The following is a 22205-nucleotide window of genomic DNA, read 5'->3' as shown; positions in this document are numbered from 1 at the left end:
TGTAGCACCCTCGGAACGCGGACGCCGTGGTTGCTACCTGCGCCGCCATCTGCTGCTGGACGGGGGGAGGAGGCTGCGGCAATCTGGGGGGAGGAAGTGACATCATCACTTTCTGCTTCTTGGGGTCGGTCTGAAGCGGAACATCGTCGTCTTCGTCCGACTCCTGCAGGCCATACTTGGAGAAATGAGCCACCTGGGAGGAAGTGAGTAAAAGTTAAGAAATCAATTGGATAAGCAACCCAACAAGCCATTGACTGATTGACACTTTATGAGCTAGAAAAGAAACATTGCAAGAAACAAAAAAAAAAGAAAGACCACAAATGCATGTCCTCGTTCAACACGCTTAACATGTTCAAAGGGGGGAAGAGGAAGAATACTACCCTACCGCTTGTTCTCTGCATATTGCTCTCATCACGTCATGACGACACGATGACGCCGCACTTGCACACACACACACACACACACACACACACACACACACACATCCTTGTTAACCTCCCTCTGCAGGACCCAACTTAGTTTACCGAGTTCTGGGGTCCACCCTTTCTAGTGGTCCAAGAACTATGAAAAAAATCAGGCAAGTCCCAAAAAAAATCTTGTTACTAAAAATCACTTTCAATAAACACAATTTGAAACTTTTTTTTTCATGTCAGTTTTTCAGTCATATCTGGGGCCTGTTTCTAACATTCCGGCTTTGCGGGGTCCACCTTTACACACATGAGATTTTTAGTCAGTTATGGGGATCGCTTTTAATATTTCAACCTTATGAGGTCTACCTATACACACATTATTTTTTTAGCCAGTTATGGAGCTTGCTGTTAAGATTTAAGACTTGTTAGGTCTGCCTTTATAAAGAGGATCTATCAAGTTCAACCCCAACCCTAATCTAACCCAAACATGCATTTGTGTGGACTTAATCATTTGAGAAAACCTAAAAATTGTGTTAGTGTTATTAATACTTTCATCTGGCTAAATATACTAGATATACATTGAAATGTGCATTCTAAAATACATTCTGAAGTCTTTATTCAGATTCTGGTCCATTTTCCTTGGTCACAGTCTTAATATTCTTCAATTTGTTCAGTCATATTGGTACATTTTAAAATATTTAAATTCTGCATTTTAGCTAACTATAAAGTACACAGGATTTACAAGTAATAATTGTCTTGAGTCAAAATTTTAAATGGACACATTACAAATGTAGCCAATGAATAAAGGAACTCATTTAATCTAACATTTACGAACAGGAGAAGTGGAGCATAAAAAAAATCACAAACAAATAGTGAACAAATGGTGAAACAGGACCAGCCATGTGTTTCTATCTCTGTTAAGGGAAGCTGTTTCACTCATATTTTCTCCTCATGGTGGTTATTCTCTTTTTGACAAAGTACTTAACAGCTCGGTGCTTGTGGTTCTGCAGCAATGCATCTCTCGCAGTCAAGCTTACCAGGAACCTGATTTGTCAATATATACTTCCTTGAATGTTTATTTACTGCAGCACATTCCTCTGGGGTCCAGCTTCTTTTCACAACTTTTCCGTTACCTAAGGGCATAGGAAGAGCACTTTTTAGTTTACAACTTAATTAGAACAAAATTGCATAAAGAATACATTCACTTTATGTACAATTATCCGACAATATAATTCAAATGAGATATTTTATAACGTCAACTATCTTTGTCAACAGTGATGAGCCTACAATAGACATAAGTAAATCAGTTAATATCTGAGATATTAATCCGGTCATTTAAGTTGCTAGGTGGTCTTCAGTGTCAGCTGTTTTGATATTAACAAAATTAAAAATAGATGCACAAAAGGGTAACATTAGAATGCCCCCAGTTTTGGTGGTGGGGGAAAGAGGTCTCTCATTTTCTTGACTACTTTTAAGCAGTTTTGCATTTGACCAAAATGTCACTGCTGGTAGATGAAGCAATTCCTGGACCCTACAGAGGTTGCACAGGCAGTCAAACTCCACCATGGCAGCACATTGGGATGCACCATTTCTCTGACAAAACCATTAAGAACAGATACAAGTTGTTGCAAAATCAGGGAAAATAAAAAATAAAAATCAGAGAAAAACTTTTTTTAGACAGTGTTTTACATGTATGGGGAATTTGCTTTGATAACGTGCTACACATGGACAAACAAAGATGATAAAAGTAAATTTGGAAATATATAGTGTGTAAAAAATTAAATGCAAGCTGTATAATGGTATCTGCCTTGGTGTGACAATGTGTGAATTTGCATATTCACTAATAGGTTAATCTAGAGCAATTTTTCTTTCTCTCTTTTGAGGTAAATGTGTCATGTATACATTACCCCTATTTAAAAATAGATGTAAACAAACATCTCACATATAATCAAGGTTAGCAATGACCTGTAACTCACATGAGAAAGGATGGGTCGATTTTCATTTTATGACAAAATTCAAAAGTTTAGACCTTACATGTCTAAGAAAAAAAGTCAAGTGGTGTTTAATATATCTTGCTTGGGTCATCTAAATCTTAGTAAGCAGCATATGTGAGGATAATTAGATACTGATACAGTAGTAACAATTGGGCAATTTAAAAGCAACTGTGATAAAGTTATATATTGAAAAGGATTACTCTAAACTCACCTCCCTTTTTGGCAGACTTTTCATTACTTGGGCCACGAGATGCGGAGGTACAAGAGGTCACTTCTATCACTTCTGGGATCAGCCCATCTGAAATGACGATTTTTAAGTACAGAAAAAAAACACAGTATAGCAATATTCTAAAACAAAAATTAACTGCACCTGTATAAGAATGCTTGGTCAAATTTAATATACTCTTGTTTTGAGCAGATTGATTTGCAGAGGTACAGAGCAGTCCTTTTGGGAATCATTGTCAGTATCATCACTGTCTGAGTAGTCCACTTTGAGAAACTCCTTTGATAATTGATAGCTCTATGGAGGGAATTAAAAGAAATGTGTTGTTAGTTTCTGCAAGATACTCTTATATGCTGTATTAATATAAAGACTAGAATTTCTTTGCTCAAAATAATTAAAATTTCTGTCCAATATCTTAACTGGTAGACGACCGGTGCTGTACACATCCTCTGAAATATGCCAAAACCTTATATCACAGGAAATTTTACATATAAAACATGGAAAAGGCTCCAAAATTTACAACAAAGAAGCCACAAGAAACCATATTTCAGAAATCTGTTATGTGTGTGTGAATGATTGGCTTGGTTGGAATAACCATGACAACCTTAGATCCATACGGAGGGCCCCACAAGTAGCCATCAGAAATCTGTTATGTGTGTGTGAATGATTGGCTTGGTTGGACACCCATGGGCGCATGTTTCAACAATCCATCTATAGGTGTGTGTGCCACTGGTTCGTTTGGGCTCTATGAGGAGAACCACTAAAACCGTGTGATCCAATGGTTGGCTGAATGCTGTTTAAGGTACCTTCTGACTAAAGAACAGCTTTCCAACTAAAAGCTGTAAACTAAGAGAACAAGAAAAGGTCTACAAAGTTTATTTCTTACAACAAAGTCGCACTGAATGTTACCTGTTGGCTGGCATCTTGTTTGATGTTATCATCAGGGTCAGAGTCCTGCCAAGTTCTGGCTGGTTCAGGCAGAGCACCGTCAACAGGAGCCTGAGAGCCTGTCACCTGGAATTAAAACCACAAATAACTTACCAACATCATACAGACACCACAAATGACAGACTCAAGACCTGTATAGTTAAATCATGTGAAGTTAGTCCCCGAAACCAAACAAGCTTTTCTAACTAAAGTGTTCCAGTCAGACCTGATGTCTAATCAGGTCCTATAACAGCATCTTTATGGATGTAGTGGAGCATCCTTCAGCATGACACTTTAGCCGTTGAGCTGTTGAGGATGTGTGGAACTATAGCTGTAATATAATCAGCCTCCATAATGTCCATAACCAAAATATGATCTAAAAACATGAGGCAACCTTCGATCCATACGGAGGGCCCCACAAGTAGCCATCAGAAATCTGTTATTGTGTGTGTGTGAATGATTGGCTTGGTTGGAATAACCAAGACAACTTTAGATCCATACGGAGGGCCCCACAAGTAGCCATCAGAAATCTGTTATGTGTGTGTGAATGATTGGCTTGGTTGGACACCCATGGGCGCATGTTTCAACAATCCTTCTATAGGTGTGTGTGCCACTGGTTCGTTTGGGCTCTATGAGGAGAACCACTAAAACCGTGTGATCCAATGGTTGGCTGAATGCTGTTTAAGGTACCTTCTGACTAAAGAACAGCTTTCCAACTAAAAGCTGTAAACTAAGAGAACAAGAAAAGGTCTACAAAGTTTATTTCTTACAACAAAGTCTAACTGAATGTTACCTGTTGGCTGGCATCTTGTTTGATGTTATCATCAGGGTCAGAGTCCTGCCAAGTTCTGGCTGGTTCAGGCAGCGCACCGTCAACAGGAGCCTGAGAGCCTGTCACCTGGAATTAAAACCACAAATAACTTACCAACATCATACAGACACCACAAATGACAGACTCAAGACCTGTATAGTTAAATCATGTGAAGTTAGTCCCCAAAACCAAACAAGCTTTTCTAACTAAAGTGTTCCAGTCAGTTCTGGATGTCTAATCAGGTCCTATAACAGCATCTTTATGGATGTAGTGGAGCATCCTTGAGCATGACACTTTAGCCGTTTAACTGTTGAGGATGTGTGGAACTATAGCTGTAATATAATCAGCCTCCATAATGTCCATAACCAAAATATGATCTAAAAACATGAGACAACCTTCGATCCATACGGAGGGCCCCACAAGTAGCTATCAGAAATCTGTTATTATGTGTGTGTGAATGATTGGCTTGGTTGGAATAACCAAGACAACTTTCGATCCATGCGGAGGGCCCCACAAGTAGCCATCAGAAATCTGTTATGTGTGTGTGAATGATTGGCTTGGTTGGACACCCATGGGCGCATGTTTCAAATATCCATGTATAGGTGTGTGTGCCACTGGTTCGTTTGGGCTCTATGAGGAGAACCACTAAAACCGTGTGATCCAATGGTTGGCTGAATGCTGTTTAAGGTACCTTCTGACTAAGGAACAGCTTTCCAACTAAAAACTGTAAACTAAGAGAACAAGAAAAGGTCTACAAAGTTTATTTCTTACAACAAAGTCTAACTGAATGTTACCTGTTGGCTGGCATCTTGTTTGATGTTATCATCAGGGTCAGAGTCCTGCCAAGTTCTGGCTGGTTCAGGCAGAGCACCGTCAACAGGAGCCTGAGAGCCTGTCACCTGGAATTAAAACCACAAATAACTTACCAACATCATACAGACACCACAAATGACAGACTCAAGACCTGTATAGTTAAATCATGTGAAGTTAGTCCCCAAAACCAAACAAGCTTTTCTAACTAAAGTGTTCCAGTCAGACCTGATGTCTAATCAGGTCCTATAACAGCATCTTTATGGATGTAGTGGAGCATCCTTCAGCATGACACTTTAGCCGTTTAGCTGTTGAGGATGTGTGGAACTATAGCTGTAATATAATCAGCCTCCATAATGTCCATAACCAAAATATGATCTAAAAACATGAGGCAACCTTCGATCCATACGGAGGGCCCCACAAGTAGCCATCAGAAATCTGTTATTGTGTGTGTGTGAATGATTGGCTTGGTTGGAATAACCAAGACAACTTTAGATCCATACGGAGGGCCCCACAAGTAGCCATCAGAAATCTGTTATGTGTGTGTGAATGATTGGCTTGGTTGGACACCCATGGGCGCATGTTTCAACAATCCTTGTATAGGTGTGTGTGTGCCACTGGTTCGTTTGGGCTCTATGAGGAGAACCACTAAAACCATGTGATCCAATGGTTGGCTGAATGCTGTTTAAGGTACCTTCTGACTAAAGAACAGCTTTCCAACTAAAAGCTGTAAACTAAGAGAACAAGAAAAGGTCTACAAAGTTTATTTCTTACAACAAAGTCTAACTGAATGTTACCTGTTGGCTGGCATCTTGTTTGATGTTATCATCAGGGTCAGAATCCTGCCAAGTTCTGGCTGGTTCAGGCAGAGCACCGTCAACAGGAGCCTGAGAGCCTGTCACCTGGAATTAAAACCACAAATAACTTACCAACATCATACAGACACCACAAATGACAGACTCAAGACCTGTATAGTTAAATCATGTGAAGTTAGTCCCCAAAACCAAACAAGCTTTTCTAACTAAAGTGTTCCAGTCAGACCTGATGTCTAATCAGGTCCTATAACAGCATCTTTATGGATGTAGTGGAGCATCCTTCAGCATGACATTTTAGCCGTTTTGCTGTTGAGGATGTGTGGAACTATAGCTGTAATATAATCAGCCTCCATAATGTCCATAACCAAAATATGATCTAAAAACATGAGACAACTTTTGATCCATACGGAGGGCCCCACAAGTAGCCATCAGAAATCTGTTAGTGTGTGTGTGAATGATTGGCTTGGTTGGAATAACCAAGACAACTTTAGATCCATACGGAGGGCCCCACAAGTAGCCATCAGAAATCTGTTATGTGTGTGTGAATGATTGGCTTGGTTGGACACCCATGGGCGCATGTTTCAACAATCCTTGTATAGGTGTGTGTGTGCCACTGGTTCGTTTGGGCTCTATGAGGAGAACCACTAAAACCATGTGATCCAATGGTTGGCTGAATGCTGTTTAAGGTACCTTCTGACTAAAGAACAGCTTTCCAACTAAAAGCTGTAAACTAAGAGAACAAGAAAAGGTCTACAAAGTTTATTTCTTACAACAAAGTCTAACTGAATGTTACCTGTTGGCTGGCATCTTGTTTGATGTTATCATCAGGGTCAGAATCCTGCCAAGTTCTGGCTGGTTCAGGCAGAGCACCGTCAACAGGAGCCTGAGAGCCTGTCACCTGGAATTAAAACCACAAATAACTTACCAACATCATACAGACACCACAAATGACAGACTCAAGACCTGTATAGTTAAATCATGTGAAGTTAGTCCCCAAAACCAAACAAGCTTTTCTAACTAAAGTGTTCCAGTCAGACCTGATGTCTAATCAGGTCCTATAACAGCATCTTTATGGATGTAGTGGAGCATCCTTCAGCATGACATTTTAGCCGTTTTGCTGTTGAGGATGTGTGGAACTATAGCTGTAATATAATCAGCCTCCATAATGTCCATAACCAAAATATGATCTAAAAACACGAGACAACTTTTGATCCATACGGAGGGCCCCACAAGTAGCCATCAGAAATCTGTTAGTGTGTGTGTGAATGATTGGCTTGGTTGGAATAACCAAGACAACTTTAGATCCATACGGAGGGCCCCACAAGTAGCCATCAGAAATCTGTTATGTGTGTGTGAATGATTGGCTTGGTTGGACACCCATGGGCGCATGTTTCAACAATCCTTCTATAGGTGTGTGTGCCACTGGTTCGTTTGGGCTCTATGAGGAGAACCACTAAAACCGTGTGATCCAATGGTTGGCTGAATGCTGTTTAAGGTACCTTCTGACTAAAGAACAGCTTTCCAACTAAAAGCTGTAAACTAAGAGAACAAGAAAAGGTCTACAAAGTTTATTTCTTACAACAAAGTCTAACTGAATGTTACCTGTTGGCTGGCATCTTGTTTGATGTTATCATCAGGGTCAGAGTCCTGCCAAGTTCTGGCTGGTTCAGGCAGCGCACCGTCAACAGGAGCCTGAGAGCCTGTCACCTGGAATTAAAACCACAAATAACTTACCAACATCATACAGACACCACAAATGACAGACTCGAGACCTGTATAGTTAAATCATGTGAAGTTAGTCCCCAAAACCAAACAAGCTTTTCTAACTAAAGTGTTCCAGTCAGCCCTGATGTCTAATCAGGTCCTATAACAGCATCTTTATGGATGTAGTGGAGCATCCTTCAGCATGACACTTTAGCCGTTTTGCTGTTGAGGATGTGTGGAACTATAGCTGTAATATAATCAGCCTCCATAATGTCCATAACCAAAATATGATCTAAAAACAAGAGACAACTTTCGATCCATACGGAGGGCCCCACAAGTAGCCATCAGAAATCTGTTATTGTGTGTGTGTGAATGATTGGCTTGGTTGGAATAACCAAGACAACTTTAGATCCATACGGAGGGCCCCACAAGTAGCCATCAGAAATCTGTTATGTGTGTGTGAATGATTGGCTTGGTTGGACACCCATGGGCGCATGTTTCAACAATCCTTGTATAGGTGTGTGTGTGCCACTGGTTCGTTTGGGCTCTATGAGGAGAACCACTAAAACCATGTGTTCCAATGGTTGGCTGAATGCTGTTTAAGGTACCTTCTGACTAAAGAACAGCTTTCCAACTAAAAGCTGTTAACTAAGAGAACAAGAAAAGGTCTACAAAGTTTATTTCTTACAACAAAGTCTAACTGAATGTTACCTGTTGGCTGGCATCTTGTTTGATGTTATCATCAGGGTCAGAATCCTGCCAAGTTCTGGCTGGTTCAGGCAGAGCACCGTCAACAGGAGCCTGAGAGCCTGTCACCTGGAATTAAAACCACAAATAACTTACCAACATCATACAGACACCACAAATGACAGACTCAAGACCTGTATAGTTAAATCATGTGAAGTTAGTCCCCAAAACCAAACAAGCTTTTCTAACTAAAGTGTTCCAGTCAGACCTGATGTCTAATCAGGTCCTATAACAGCATCTTTATGGATGTAGTGGAGCATCCTTCAGCATGACATTTTAGCCGTTTTGCTGTTGAGGATGTGTGGAACTATAGCTGTAATATAATCAGCCTCCATAATGTCCATAACCAAAATATGATCTAAAAACATGAGACAACTTTTGATCCATACGGAGGGCCCCACAAGTAGCCATCAGAAATCTGTTAGTGTGTGTGTGAATGATTGGCTTGGTTGGAATAACCAAGACAACTTTAGATCCATACGGAGGGCCCCACAAGTAGCCATCAGAAATCTGTTGTGTGTGTGTGAATGATTGGCTTGGTTGGAATAACCAAGACAACTTTAGATCCATACGGAGGGCCCCACAAGTAGCCATCAGAAATCTGTTATGTGTGTGTGAATGATTGGCTTGGTTGGACACCCATGGGCGCATGTTTCAACAATCCTTCTATAGGTGTGTGTGCCACTGGTTCGTTTGGGCTCTATGAGGAGAACCACTAAAACCGTGTGATCCAATGGTTGGCTGAATGCTGTTTAAGGTACCTTCTGACTAAAGAACAGCTTTCCAACTAAAAGCTGTAAACTAAGAGAACAAGAAAAGGTCTACAAAGTTTATTTCTTACAACAAAGTCTAACTGAATGTTACCTGTTGGCTGGCATCTTGTTTGATGTTATCATCAGGGCCAGAGTCCTGCCAAGTTCTGGCTGGTTCAGGCAGCGCACCGTCAACAGGAGCCTGAGAGCCTGTCACCTGGAATCAAAACCACAAATAACTTACCAACATCATACTGAGAGTAATTCAAATAAAAGAGACAAAAATCTTCCTTTTTTTAATAACAAATTAATATTCCAACTTGCATACTTGATCTTACTGACTTACTTTTTCACGCCATGGCCATTTAGAATCACCATAGTTGTAATCGATTTCAGTTCCCATTTCTATGTTTTTGATGGCAAAAAGGCACAAATGGGGCTCGTCATTTACTATTTTTTTCATGGTGCAGTTTGGAGACTTGTGGTTGTCATTCACTAATCTTCCAAGAGAGCCATCCTCTGTTGATGCATCAATACTAGGAAAGAAAAAACAGAAATCAAACATTTTGTATCATATAACTAGTTTTTTAGTCAAATAAAAGTTGGCTTACAGAAATAAAAACTTGCAACATTTCAAAAGAAAAGTTGAGAGGGAAACAATGTCTTTTTGAACGTCATAGCACTAAATAAAAAAAATTGTTAATGCCACAATCCTGATGTGTTATTGAAATATTGCTTCTGAGTGACTCACTAATTTAGGGTATTTTATTCCAGTCTCTTTCTAGAGTTCATAATTATTGTATAGAAAATATTTGGATATACATACCACCAGTAATGATTCTGCCATTCAAAGTCAAAGAGAAATGTACTCTCCTTTTCAGAGTACTTGCTTGTTTGGCATTTTTCTGCTGACAGAAGTTGACCCCTGTATTCTAAGATGAACTCTCCTTGTTCAAAGTGCTGGGTAGCAAACACACCTCTTCCTGCAAGGACATTTTATATAAAACCATTGGTTATGAGAAAATATTTCTTTAAGATACACCTTTAACCAAATAATTGTGGTGTTATCTTACAATTTTAATACTAAGTTCTCGCTTAGAAACAGAAATACAACAACCAATCTGAATTTGATTGTTTTTTGTGTTGTTTTATAAAATAAATAAATATATACTTAATGGATAAATGGTCTAAAAATGAGTTTATTACCTTTTTGATCATCAATAAATCTTTCCACTAGTCCAGGTTTGTCCTTTGAGGATTAAATGTAAAAGGCTGCTTCATCAGCAGGCTTTTTTCTTGCTTTCCTTTTGGACATTTCTGGCTCTAAAAAATAATTCAAAACATGGCAGAGAGAACTTTAACAAGCACTCTATATTAATTTTAAAAGATTTGTAATCATCCACTGTATAAAGACTGAAGGAATAAGCCTGGCCTGAGAACTAACAGGACAAGAGTGATTAAAGAAAGAATATTTTTCAGAAAATACTGATGTATTAATGAAAATGTTTGTCGGTTTGAAGCTGAGCTTTGTTACTTTTAACTAGTCACAGTTCCAACCAGGTGCTGCATCCAAAGAAAAGTTATTTCAATAGTTTTACCAGTATAATTCGTTATACTTTTCAGGAGCTACCAACTCGTTTTTATTATGTTTGTGTTTGAAAAGTGAACGTAGCATCCTGATTAGCGGTAGCTAATTAGCCAATAAGCTAGTTTCCGGATAGTTTTATTGCGTCAGAATGCTTGTGTTATTTAAAGAAAGCATTCTTACATGATAGAAAACCACCGAGAAATACAGAAGACATGCAGATATATCATAACACTGAGCTTTACCACGTGTTTGACGAGTTTTGAAGTGGTTTCGGCAATTACGGCCAGAGTCCGGTTCTGGGCTTAGCAATTATGAAACATTAGCACATCGAAATCATCCTAAATATAACACGGAGCAATTATACATTCTGTCGTTCGCTTTTACACCATTGTTTTTAAAACCACTGCAAGCTAAGATGAATAACAAGTTAAAAAGCCGGACTGTCTGAGGGGAAAACGTTACGCCATCCGAGTGACAATATACCGAATCCGAAGCCATAATCATTGCATATAAACCCCTCGGGGTCTGGACAAAAAGCATTTCTACATCAGTTTCTTGTACTTAGTATTTACATGCAGTTGATTTACTCACCGTGTATGTTGTGTTTCGTTATGAGCAGCGTGTCTTCGTCGCGGAGCAGTCTCAGTCTGGTGGCGTCACACGTGGCGAAGTGACGTTAAGCTGGTGGTTTTAGCCGCATGAAGCTAACACATGCAATACCTGCTGATTTAACTAATATGTAAACTGATGGTAAATAATAAATTACTATTTATTTATACCTTTATTTTTATGTTTAGAACATGAAAAATGCACGAGATGCTGATTTAACTAATATGTAAACTGATGGTAAAGAATAAATTACTATTTATTTATACCTTTATTTTTATGTTTAGAACATGAAAAATGCACGAGACAGTTTTTAAAATAAGCCTAATAGAATGAGCGTATTTTTATAAAGCAAGTGTAATGAATATTAAATAACATAGATAAATTGCAATTGTAATGCAAGAATTTTATGTTTACAGTATTATTTTAGCTGCTATGGTTACTAAAATAATAATTACCTGGTTTAAATCTACAGGAAATAGCATTTTATTTTCTTAATCAACACTCGGATCACGAGGTGCCCTGATTGGTTGAATCACACACACTTCCGGTAGTGTGTATACTTGCAATACCACTTGCCATGGTCGGGGGGCCGCTACTGAGCACACACACTTCACACACACAATTCTCAACATTGCGACCATGAGGGGTAAGTGAAAAAAATTCGTGAGGCATGTTGTTAGAGCATTTCAAGCTGTTTTAGAGTGGTTTCCCGAGTGGGGTCCATGATTTTGGACCCCACAACGACACAGGGCCCCACTTTGTTGGTGGGCTCCCTGTCTTCGGACCCCCCATACTAATAAAAACAAGTACACACACACACACACACACACACACACACACACACACACACACACACACACACACACACACACACACACACACACACACACACACACACACACACACACACACACACACACACACACACACACACACACACACACACACACACACACACACACACACACACACACACACACACACACACACACACACACACACACACACACACACACACACACACACACACACACACACACACACACACACACACACACACACACACACACACACACACACACACACACACACACACACACCTCAACTGTTAAATTCTCACCATACCCAAACTTTCACATTGGCGCAACCCTTACAAACCTACACACTTGAAACAAAGACAGTACACCCCCCACACACACACACACACCTCAAAGACCCAGGAGCCGGTCTCAGGCCTGTATTCCAGGAAGCGCGCTCCCTGTTTGCGTGCCGCCTTCTCTAGCCGGCCTTCGTAGTTCATGTCAGCGAGGCGTTCTGGGCTTCGGATTTGCGTGCAGCTCGTCTTGTCGTTGGGCCAAACGCCGTCCAGAGTCACCTCGGCCCGCCTGAGTGCATCGACACACGAGCGACTCATAGCAAGCGGCGGCCGCTGCCAAGACGTACGCCCATGCATAGGGACCTCACCTGTTGAGGCCCTCGCCCTCGGCCGGCTTGTTCCTGTCGTCCGGGTACACAATGACTTCTTTGCGTCGAAAGTGAACGATCTGGTCAAGGTCCAGTCCAGTCACATTGACCACGCCAGGAAAGAAGATGGAGCCATAACCTGCGAGGATCAGTCGTGTCACAGCTTTGATCTGACCAGACAGTCACAAACGTCCCGCAAACTCACCTTTCCTGCCGATGGTGAAATTTTCCACCACGCAGTCGCCGCCATCGTCGTCCACCATGTCAGCCAGCTCGTCCATGGAGGGGATGGTGTAATAGCCTGCGCGCCTCAGCACGATGCCTGGAAGGAATACATCAAACTTATATAGCGCTTTTTTTGGACCCAAAAAACATCAGGTCATCATCACACCAAATGGTTGGGCGAGCCGAGCCCAACCTCGGCGGTGCCAACGGGCTCGCGCATCGTACCTGCGGGGTGAGGTGGTGGGTTGGATTCCAGCGTGACATCGTCTCGCTCCTCTCGCAGAGACTCTCCGCCTGGGGATGTCGACGCATTCTCACTGCTCAACTGGCAATTGAGGAGTAACATCACCACCCAAAATAAACCCCACTCACAGCGACAAACATGAAATGCGCGACAAAACAAGCGCGCCGGCGGCAGGGCACTCACCTCCAGACCGTTCCTGATGGCCTTGTGCATGTTGAGCTCGCAGATGGTGTCCTGCAGGACGCAGGGGGTGCGGCCCTGCGGTACAGGCTTTGCGATGGGGTTGACGTAGAAATGAGTGACCTCCAGGTCATCACCGGCCGGCGTTGGCCTCGGCTCATCGTCCTCCGTTTGGCTGCAGACAAGCCCGCGGTTCGTTAAGCAGACAACTGGTTCGGAGCGTTAAGCCGGGCCGACGTGAACACGCTGTCAGGTCTGCCGGCCATAGCAGAATAATTTCAAGCGGCACAGCATCGGCGTAGCACCACCCGGAGCGGCCTGTCCGTCGACAGCGCTTGTGTCGTATGTTACATGAAGCATGCAAAAATTCAACAACTGACTTGAGTTGGTTGAACATTATGCATCCACAATTTGAGGTGCAACAAGTCATCGATTAATTCACTTATACAAAGAATCAACTTGATCAAATAGTGGAATAGTGGCAACTTTTCACTCGGCATGGTCGCATGTGGCGTACTGAGAGTAGAGCGAGTTTGTGCTCAAGTTGAACACCTGTGTCCATTCAGAGGGTACGCCGACAGAGAGGCGAGGTCGTCTGCGTCTTTGCCAACGGGGCTGCTGTACTGGCTGCTGTTCAAGTTTTTCAGCACCAGCTTCTTGATGCTCTTCCTGCAGACCCAAAAGCACATGTAGCACAGTGCCAACGCCGGGCCGGAGCACACAACCGGCTGCCGCAGCAACAGCCACCTGGGAACGAAGGCTCCGTTGGCCAGAGAGGGCTCGTCGTCATCCAAGCCGTCAAAAAGCTGCGACTTGGAACCGCCCGATGAAGTCAAAGCTTTGGGACGCACTCTGGTGGCCGGTCGGGGGGTCAGCTTGTAGTGCGTGGGTGTAGTCAGAGCTTTCTGGGCCGTGGGGTTGGTCGGTTTCAGACGCTGCGGCGGAAGGGAGGGAAAAAAAGCGCGTTTGGGCGTGTTTTTCGGTCGCAAAACCAGAGCATCGGAGGGCAAGCGCCCGAACCGGTCGCAACTCAAAATGGCGACTTACCCTCGAACACCTGCCAAGTGGCCGCAAAATGCGAAAGCCCACAAGTTAACGTGAAAGCAGGTTTGGAGTTGGCTGCAGGCGCTTTTACGACGATACAAACATAGGAGGATATTTGTGAGGCTGAAACTTTATTTTTTTACCTTTATTGGGCCACAAAATCGGCTTGCGTTCCCGGCGGCGATACAAACCGCTTCTGTGAGGTGCGACATATAGCTTTGTTGCGATCGTGGCAGAAAGTTTTAAATTACTACTATGCTTGCCAAAGTGTAGTAAAAGTACTTTTGTTGCCACAGTGAGGCGATTCAAATGGCAAAATGTCCTATTTGAGAGTAGCGTCAAGGTAACGTCACACAAAAGCGCCTCGGGTAGGCGTGAAGCTGGCGAGTGAATTATTTACAGATCAAACTCTCCAAGCTCCCGCCAGGCCATTCCTGCTTTTTTTTCTGTTGTTACTGTGTGCTACTCCTCTTCCTAAACGAAAAAGCCAGGGCTTCCTTTTGCTACAATAGAAGGCCCATATTGTCGAGGTGCGGTCAAACCAGCGCCAAAATCTCCATTTTGCATGGGCGGCCTCGGGATCGGCTCACCGTCCGCTCACTCACCTCTTCCTTCTTCTTTGGGTCAGACAGAGGGTTCCTGAAGAGCGGCGAGTCTCCATAAGGAGAGTACGCCAGCACGCTGAACTGCTGCTGCAGCATGGCTTGTTGAGCAGCGGCCGCGGTGGGATCCGTCAGCGCTTGAGGGGCCAAAAACAAAAAATAAACAAAATCAACAAATGGGAGCCACGCAGTTTTCTCTCCGGTTTGAAATTAGGAGCATCGATGCTGACCGACAGGCTGCTGAGGCGCGCCGAAGCCCAACGTGCCAGTGCCACCGTTGAAGCCGCCGGTCCCAAACGTTCCCATCGTGCCCAGAGTGGAGCCCAATTTGCTCTGGTTATTCCCAAACAGAGACGTGGTCCCAGCGCCCACTGCTCCGCAAACACAGCGAGTTATTTGAACACGTGAAAAACGACACAGCGGTTAAGCGGAGAACGGCAGGGCACACGCTGGGCAAGTGACACTCATGTGAGGGCGCGTCCCAGACATTAACACCGCAACGTCTCACCGTACTGACAGAATAGGCATAACATAACATTGCATCATAAAGCAAATGAATAAGTTAGCAGAAATACAGACAGCAAAGCAAAAGCGAGGTTCCGCTGCAATTCATTTGATTTCACGATCAACATAATAAAAATACCAATAAAAATGACAAAAGCCACCAAGCAAAGGTGAGCCTAAATGAACATCTGATGCGGGACTGCCTCATTTTGGTCATTTGAGGCGGACGTGACAGTACCTGCCCCAAAGGTGTTCCCCAGTCCAGTTCCAAGGCCTCCGGCGGTCGACTTGTTGCCAAAGAGATTACCTCCCACGGGGTTGGTGCCAAAGCCTGCAGACAGCGACGACAAACGCGTGACATGCCGACCGGCGCCAAGCTCGGGTTGGCCCGCAGCTCCAGACCGCTCTTACCAAATGTTGACGGGTTGGCTCCGGTTCCCAGCGTTAGCGCAGGCTTGTTGCCAAAGATTCCTGTGCCAGTGCCAAAGGACGGGGCACTTGTCGTGGTAGTGCCAAAGCCGCCAGCTTTGTTTCCAAAAATGCTGGGCTGCAAGAGGCAATGCCACGCACGTCAGCAGTGGCCCGTCGCGCTCACGGGCTTTTCCGCCAGCGGCTCTCACCTGAGCGCCCACACTCCCAAAGCCGGTGCCGGCTTGGCCAAAGAGTCCGCCGGCGGCGCCGAAGCCGGTGGAGGCGCTTGTCTGGGCAGTGCCAAACAAGCCGCCTGATTGTGACGCAGCCGTGTTGCCAAACAAACCCTGGGACATGGCGGAAGAAATTCGGAGGTGAGCAGTGTACAAATGTACGTACACCTGCCCCCAAGAAAAAGGAAGCAAAACTAACGGGGCGGGGCGTAAATCACAACCCAAACTTTGACTTCTGATGCTCTGTTACGAATGCTTGATCGTCAGCCCTGGCCGAAAAGCCAACGACATGGGCGCACGCGTAGGTCGCGTGCGTCCTCTGCATGGGTCGCACCCCTAATCTCATCGTCGAGAATAGGGATGCGCCACCAGATTGCAACACCACCAGACAAAAGTGGTGTCCACTGTAGGAAGGTGAAAAATATGAAATAATCATTCCATTGGTTGATACCACGGATATGGAATGCCAGGGCTGCTTCTGACTGGGCCCCAAAACATGGAAGGGAAGAAAAAAAAAATAAAAATAAAAAAAAATAAAAAAAAAAGAGAGAGAGAGAGAGAGAGGTGGCGGATGACGTGAGCATTTGAACTTCTCACCATGGTACTGGTACTGGCTTGGCCCATGGTGTTGGAGTTGCCGAAGGAAAAGCCGCCACTCTGCGTGGTGGTGGTCTGACCGAAGGGCTTGAAGAGGCTGCCGGCCTGCTGCTGGTTTGGTTGGCTAAAGAGGCCCCCCGTGGTGCCGCTGAAGCCACCCGTTGAGGCTGAAGGGGGGAAAGACAGCGAGAGTGAGCACTGGGCGAGTCCCCATCGTCCACCGACGCTCAACTCACCTTGACCAAAGGTGCTCTTGTTCTGTCCAAACGCAAAGTTGTTGTTGGACGCCGCCGAGCCAAACAGGCTGGCGGGGGGGCCAGACGCAGGGGCAGCGGCGCCGCCGCCAAACAGGCCACCTGTGGCAGTAGGCATTTGGTTGGCGGTGCCCTTGCGTCCCGCCTGGTAGTCCTCCAGCCTCAACTCCTGCGGCGGCGTAAATACAAAAGCAAAACTGTCAGAAACCGAGCTAGACGACCACTGGCATCTGCTTGGCTCGCTCGCTCACCTCCAGGGATTTGTTCTCATACTCCTTCATGGCGGTGATGCACTGATGCTTGGTGTTGATGTTGGTGGTCACGCCGGCTTTCACCATGGTGTCATTCCCTGTTGGAGCCTGAGTGCGAGACCAAGTAAAAAGATGGCACTGGTGAACACTTATGTCGGGCTAGCATTCAAGTGGTGTAGACCACCCCCACATTGCCGGCCGTTTGAGACCACGCCGACTGAACCTTGACAACTCGCACAATATTGTGTCGTATGCTTACAAAGAACCACGTTAAAGAAAATAAACCCTTTTTTCACAGGCTGTGTCCAACTTTGTCCATTTAGTCACCTTTTGTTAGCCAAGTTTGGGAAATTCTATCACATCAACAAACAAAACCAGCTTTTTAGGAAAACCATCAAGCAGGAGAGTGACTTTAGTGCCAACATTTTGGTTCCGTAACCCCGCTACATGTGAAGAGAAAAGGCATCCTGAGTCCACCTTTCAGCTCCATTTACTCACGTTAAACTTGACCGTGGTTCCGGGCTGCTGCGTTGCCGAGAAGCCCGAGCCTCCGAACAGGGATGCGGTGCCTCCAAAAGGGTTGGAGGTGGTGTTGGTGGAGCCAAAGAGCCCACCACTGCTCGTGCCGGTCCCGAAGCCTGCGTTCGGGCACACACGTGCCGTGAGCCCACGAAAAGCACAAAGGCCGATTTGGCGACAGAGACCACTCACTTCCGAAGGACGTAGGCTTGCTGGTGCTGAAAGCATTGCTCTGCTGCGAGAAGAGCCCGCCAGCTGCGGTGTTCCCGGCCGCCGTGTTACCAAACAGGCCGGAGGACGTGGCGCTTGGAGCACCAAAGCCAAAACTAGTGCTGGTGGATGACGTCGGCGGCTGGCTGAATGTGCTGGAGCCAAACAGTCCCCCTGGATGGAGGAAGAGGAGGCGGGCGGGCGGGCGTGAGGCTCCATGCACAGGCAGCAAGGCAGCGCGACAAATGAGTCCACCAACCAGGTTTATTCTGCGCGGTGCCAAAGAGCCCTCCGGTGTTGGTGGTCGCCCCAAACGCAGACGTACCGAACCCCCCCGTGGTCCCAAAGCCCGCGTCTGCACACATAGAGCACACGCTGACGTCGCCCATCATGCCCAGAACAAAAACAAAAAAGACAACAACAAAAAATATGCGCCCATGGGCCCGACACGAATCGCCCCCCCAACCCCACCGTTCGTCAGAACGCTACATGAATGCTCATAGTGAGCCCGTTCGCCCAAATGTCCGACCACGGCAAACCTTCGAGTTGACGAAAGGTGGACAGACTTACTTTGCTGCCCGAAGGTGGACGAAGTGCCGAACCCCCCCGAGCCTCCGCCGAAGGGGGTCCCGAACGACTTGTTGAACATCTTACCCTGCTAGCGGGCCAGCACGGGTTCACTGCACACAAACAAAAGACCAGTCATCATCATATTTTGTTTCCTAAACACTCCTGCCGTAGTGTTCTCCTTTTGTCATCACATGACTAGTCAACGGAGACACACGAACGCTATGAAACGGGGTCCGACCTGAGGCCTTTTACAGCAGTGATCCTGCTAGAAATGGTATTGGATCCATTTGCATGCGATGTAATATGATAACATTTTACCAACTCAAGTATCCAACTATTTGGATCATCAATGAATCATATAGACCTTGTTTAACTTTCAACTGACCCAATGCTCTTCAGCCGGCATCTCAACTGCACATATTTTGGGATTTCTCGAGTCCTCCGTGAAAGCATGCCAATTGTGTGTTAAAAATACATTTGCAAACACCTCCTCTAACTTTGCAAAACATTCACCACTTTTGCTGTTTTGCCGAAACATGTAACAAACAAAACCGGTCTTGGAATCTGAATCAGTGTGTGCAGTTTCTGCACTGTCAATTAGAAGTAACGTTGCTTTTAAACCAAGGCAATATTTTTTAATTAATGCTTGAAGTTTCAACCTGGTATCTACCTAACCTACCACACAAATTTTTGACTTGTAATTTGAGATTAAGAAATTTGACAGAATGTGAAGAAAAAAAAAAAACAGGCATATAATCGGCATGGCATTTAAAACAGTGGTTCTTAACCTTATTGGAGGTGCCGAACCCCACCAGTTTTGTTTTTTTGTTCAATTGTAGACAGACGTTTTTTACTGGTGCACAAAATGAGCCATGCATGAACATCACCTTGTTCAAAGAACAAAACCAACACAATGCATGAACTCACAACAAATTACATACTAGTAAATTTGTTCGGACCTCCTCAGTGGAGGCTTTGTCGAACCCCTGAGACCGACTCACCGAGCCCCTAGGGTTCCATCGAACCCAGGTTAAGAACCACTGATTTAAAAGGTCCGATAGTCACCAAACTCATGCGGATCATCAACAACCTAAATAGCAAACGTGAAGACTTCCAACTGAAACCGTGAACCCTTCACGCTTAGCATGATCCAACTTGCTCTGTCTTTACTATTCTATTTCAATGTGTCCAGATTTATGGTTAAAATAACTCGTTTGACTGGCCGGCGAGTGTTTTCATGTAATAAAACTGATTAAAAGCCGTTGACGTCACACCCAGTGGCCACTAGCATGCCGTACCATTCTTTCCACTAGCACGTTAGCTCGCCCACCCAACTCATTGCACCCATGTCAAAAAAGTGACTTTTGTCTTACGTGGGGGTCACACAACGTCGCTTTCGGAATTCCTGTTCGTCCTTGGCAAGCACCGAGGTGCGCCAAGAGACTGCCCGTGAAAACTTTCTCGCGGCAAAAGTAGCGTTAGCCGTTTAGCTAACTCTGGCTAGCTTGCAAAACAAGAGTGGCAGAACGAAAGGCCTTCCTCGGACGCGACTTGCCTTCGGCGACGGGGTAGTTTTTCCACCTCCAGCTTCTTTTTTGTAAAAACTATTATTAATTAATTAATCAATTAATTAATGGAGGGAGGAGCAAGAAGGTTGGAAAATCTATTGCTAGCGAACCGACTAGTTTTGTCGGCGCGGAGGGAAACAGTCCTACGACGTACGTCCACACGCATTTTCAACTGTGCGCGGTGACGTTTAACGCGTGTGCTTGAATACGTCACGTCCGGCTACCAGTACAGCTAGTATTACGATCATTACATTCATTTTATCCTATTATTTTAATTGTGGAAAACTACCCACACAACAGTATACTTTATATGAACCAAAAATCTGAAGAATATTTGGCACATATTCTATTCTATTCCATTCTATTATATTATCTTTGTCGCCAGTGTATAATGAACGGCAAAAAGTCTGTCTTATTTTCTTCTTCACATCAGTCAGCTTCATGTGCTAGAGCGTCCTCTAGAGCAGTGGTCCTCAACCTTTTTTGCGCCACGAACCGGTTACGTACTCAAAAATATTTTCGCGGACCGGCCTTTATATAAATAAATAATACATTTATATAAATAAATAAATAAATAAATAAATAAATAAATAAATAATACATTTACTATAAATATATGAATACGGTTAAATAAAATGATACGACTGGCATAAAAACAAGTATAAACGACATAAAAATAAAACTCACCATTACATTGAATTAGTGGGAGCACTGAGCTTGTTTTTCAGAAACGAGCCGGTCCCATCTAGGCGTAATCGGAGACAATGACACCCGAAGTGGTTAAGGTTTGTTTTTTAATACAGGATGCTGGGTCTCTATGTGCCGAAGCAGTTTTGAAGGCTTCATTGCCTCGTTAGCTAGTCTGTCGTATTCTGCAGAGTGGGCTTTGCGCGTCAGAGTCACCTGTGGCGATAAAATCCATATTTTAAGTAGGACTCCAGAGATTTTCTTTTAAACGCAGCTTTCCTTTTCTTAGAACTCATAGCCTCTTTTTCCGTCTCCTCATTGAGCTTTTTTCCCTTTCCGAAGAAGCTTTCCAAACATCTCTGTTTCTTGCTATTTGCTTGCTTCGCAGGCTCGACTGGGGTGACATGACACGTGACCAAGACGAGCGTCTTGACCTGAACCGGCGGATATAATTGGGAGAGAATGGCCAATTTTTTAATATTTTTCAAAATAAATTGTTACTCATTTTTGCTAGCTCTGCGGGCTCGACTGGGGAAACATGTCACGTGACCGGGACGAGCGTCTTGACCTGAATTAACTGATCGTCGATAAACAATTTTTTTTTTTTTTTTTTCTGTGCGGCTTGGCACCCCGATACCAAGTAACCCGCGGACCGGGGATTGGGGACCACTGCTCTAGGGGAGGAAATCGAGTACACGCATACTATTTTTAAACGACTAATTCAATGAAATGGATGGATTTATTTCCTAATAATCAAGAGTTTTTACACGATAAGATTCATGAAATAATTCAACGCAGACGCGTTTGTTTTTTAAGCATTTTAATTATTCTCAGCACGTTATTATTAATAGATCATTGTTGAAAAGAGGTACATGTATTGGTATTGCAACAGGCCTAATAGTGTAATGCAGCTAACACAGCACTTTGGTGGGCGCTTGACCAAACACCTAGAAAATTCAACCCCTCCGAAATTAGGCAGGCATTTCTAACATGGATAGACCCACAAAAGTGTCAGGATGCTGTGGCTGAAAAAACACAGAAAGTCCGCCATCTTTGCTTTGAAACAACCATTTGAGCCTCAATTTGGAGATTTCCTGGGCTTCACTTCTCCGGCCAATTTTGTTTAATTGATACCAAGTTGGAATCTCGTACACTCGACAAATGGTCGACGATAAGTTGCGAAACATTAAAGTCATTGCGTGTGGGTGGAGAATGGTGGCAAAGTTTGAAGTTTCGCTCTGAAACACAAAAC

At 44.1% G+C, this 22205-nt stretch overlaps 1 protein-coding gene and 2 long non-coding RNA genes across 5 annotated transcripts in view; all 3 read right to left on the bottom strand.

The window, feature by feature from the left end:
- Window positions 1-20453, bottom strand: part of nup98 (nucleoporin 98 and 96 precursor) — a 49364-nt gene extending 28911 nt beyond the window's left edge. Inside the window, exons 1-21 of one of the 2 annotated variants that reach the window (XM_049743114.1) lie at window positions 20072-20453; window positions 18699-18808; window positions 18388-18483; window positions 18111-18302; window positions 17898-18037; window positions 17400-17507; window positions 17131-17317; window positions 16895-17061; window positions 16274-16411; window positions 16065-16200; window positions 15892-15984; window positions 15380-15520; window positions 15153-15286; window positions 14251-14438; window positions 14056-14172; window positions 13507-13678; window positions 13305-13404; window positions 13060-13176; window positions 12855-12993; window positions 12598-12775; window positions 38-193 (exon numbers count right to left, since the gene is read on the bottom strand). In XM_049743114.1, the coding sequence (XP_049599071.1) occupies window positions 38-193; window positions 12598-12775; window positions 12855-12993; window positions 13060-13176; window positions 13305-13404; window positions 13507-13678; window positions 14056-14172; window positions 14251-14438; window positions 15153-15286; window positions 15380-15520; window positions 15892-15984; window positions 16065-16200; window positions 16274-16411; window positions 16895-17061; window positions 17131-17317; window positions 17400-17507; window positions 17898-18037; window positions 18111-18302; window positions 18388-18483; window positions 18699-18777 (2778 nt within the window). In that variant the 5' untranslated portion in view covers window positions 18778-18808; window positions 20072-20453. The remainder of the gene's footprint in view (window positions 1-37; window positions 194-12597; window positions 12776-12854; window positions 12994-13059; window positions 13177-13304; window positions 13405-13506; window positions 13679-14055; window positions 14173-14250; window positions 14439-15152; window positions 15287-15379; window positions 15521-15891; window positions 15985-16064; window positions 16201-16273; window positions 16412-16894; window positions 17062-17130; window positions 17318-17399; window positions 17508-17897; window positions 18038-18110; window positions 18303-18387; window positions 18484-18698; window positions 18809-20071) is intronic. The other variant, XM_049743116.1, reaches the window with a different exon arrangement.
- LOC125982523 (uncharacterized) lies at window positions 1010-6080 on the bottom strand. 2 transcript variants are annotated; one of them, XR_011088214.1, is made up of 6 exons: window positions 5973-6080; window positions 5160-5264; window positions 4348-4452; window positions 3537-3641; window positions 2616-2924; window positions 1010-1543 (listed from the first exon to the last, which is right to left on the bottom strand). It is a non-coding gene; the product is annotated as an uncharacterized lncRNA (long non-coding RNA). The 2 variants fall into 2 exon arrangements; XR_011088213.1 differs by lacking the exons at window positions 3537-3641; window positions 4348-4452; window positions 5160-5264; window positions 5973-6080 and having other exon boundaries at window positions 2616-3530.
- Window positions 8496-12300, bottom strand: LOC137840969 (uncharacterized). Its single transcript, XR_011088212.1, has 5 exons — window positions 11373-12300; window positions 10400-10516; window positions 10020-10176; window positions 9306-9729; window positions 8496-8510 (listed from the first exon to the last, which is right to left on the bottom strand). It is a non-coding gene; the product is annotated as an uncharacterized lncRNA (long non-coding RNA).
- Window positions 20454-22205: the final 1752 nt, after the last annotated feature.

This window comes from Syngnathus scovelli, chromosome 15 (genome assembly GCF_024217435.2).
Source record: "Syngnathus scovelli strain Florida chromosome 15, RoL_Ssco_1.2, whole genome shotgun sequence".
In the NCBI taxonomy this organism is placed as follows: domain Eukaryota; kingdom Metazoa; phylum Chordata; class Actinopteri; order Syngnathiformes; family Syngnathidae; genus Syngnathus; species Syngnathus scovelli.
The sequence above is the reverse complement of the archived record's forward strand: the minus strand, read 5'-3'. Positions and strand labels throughout refer to the sequence as shown.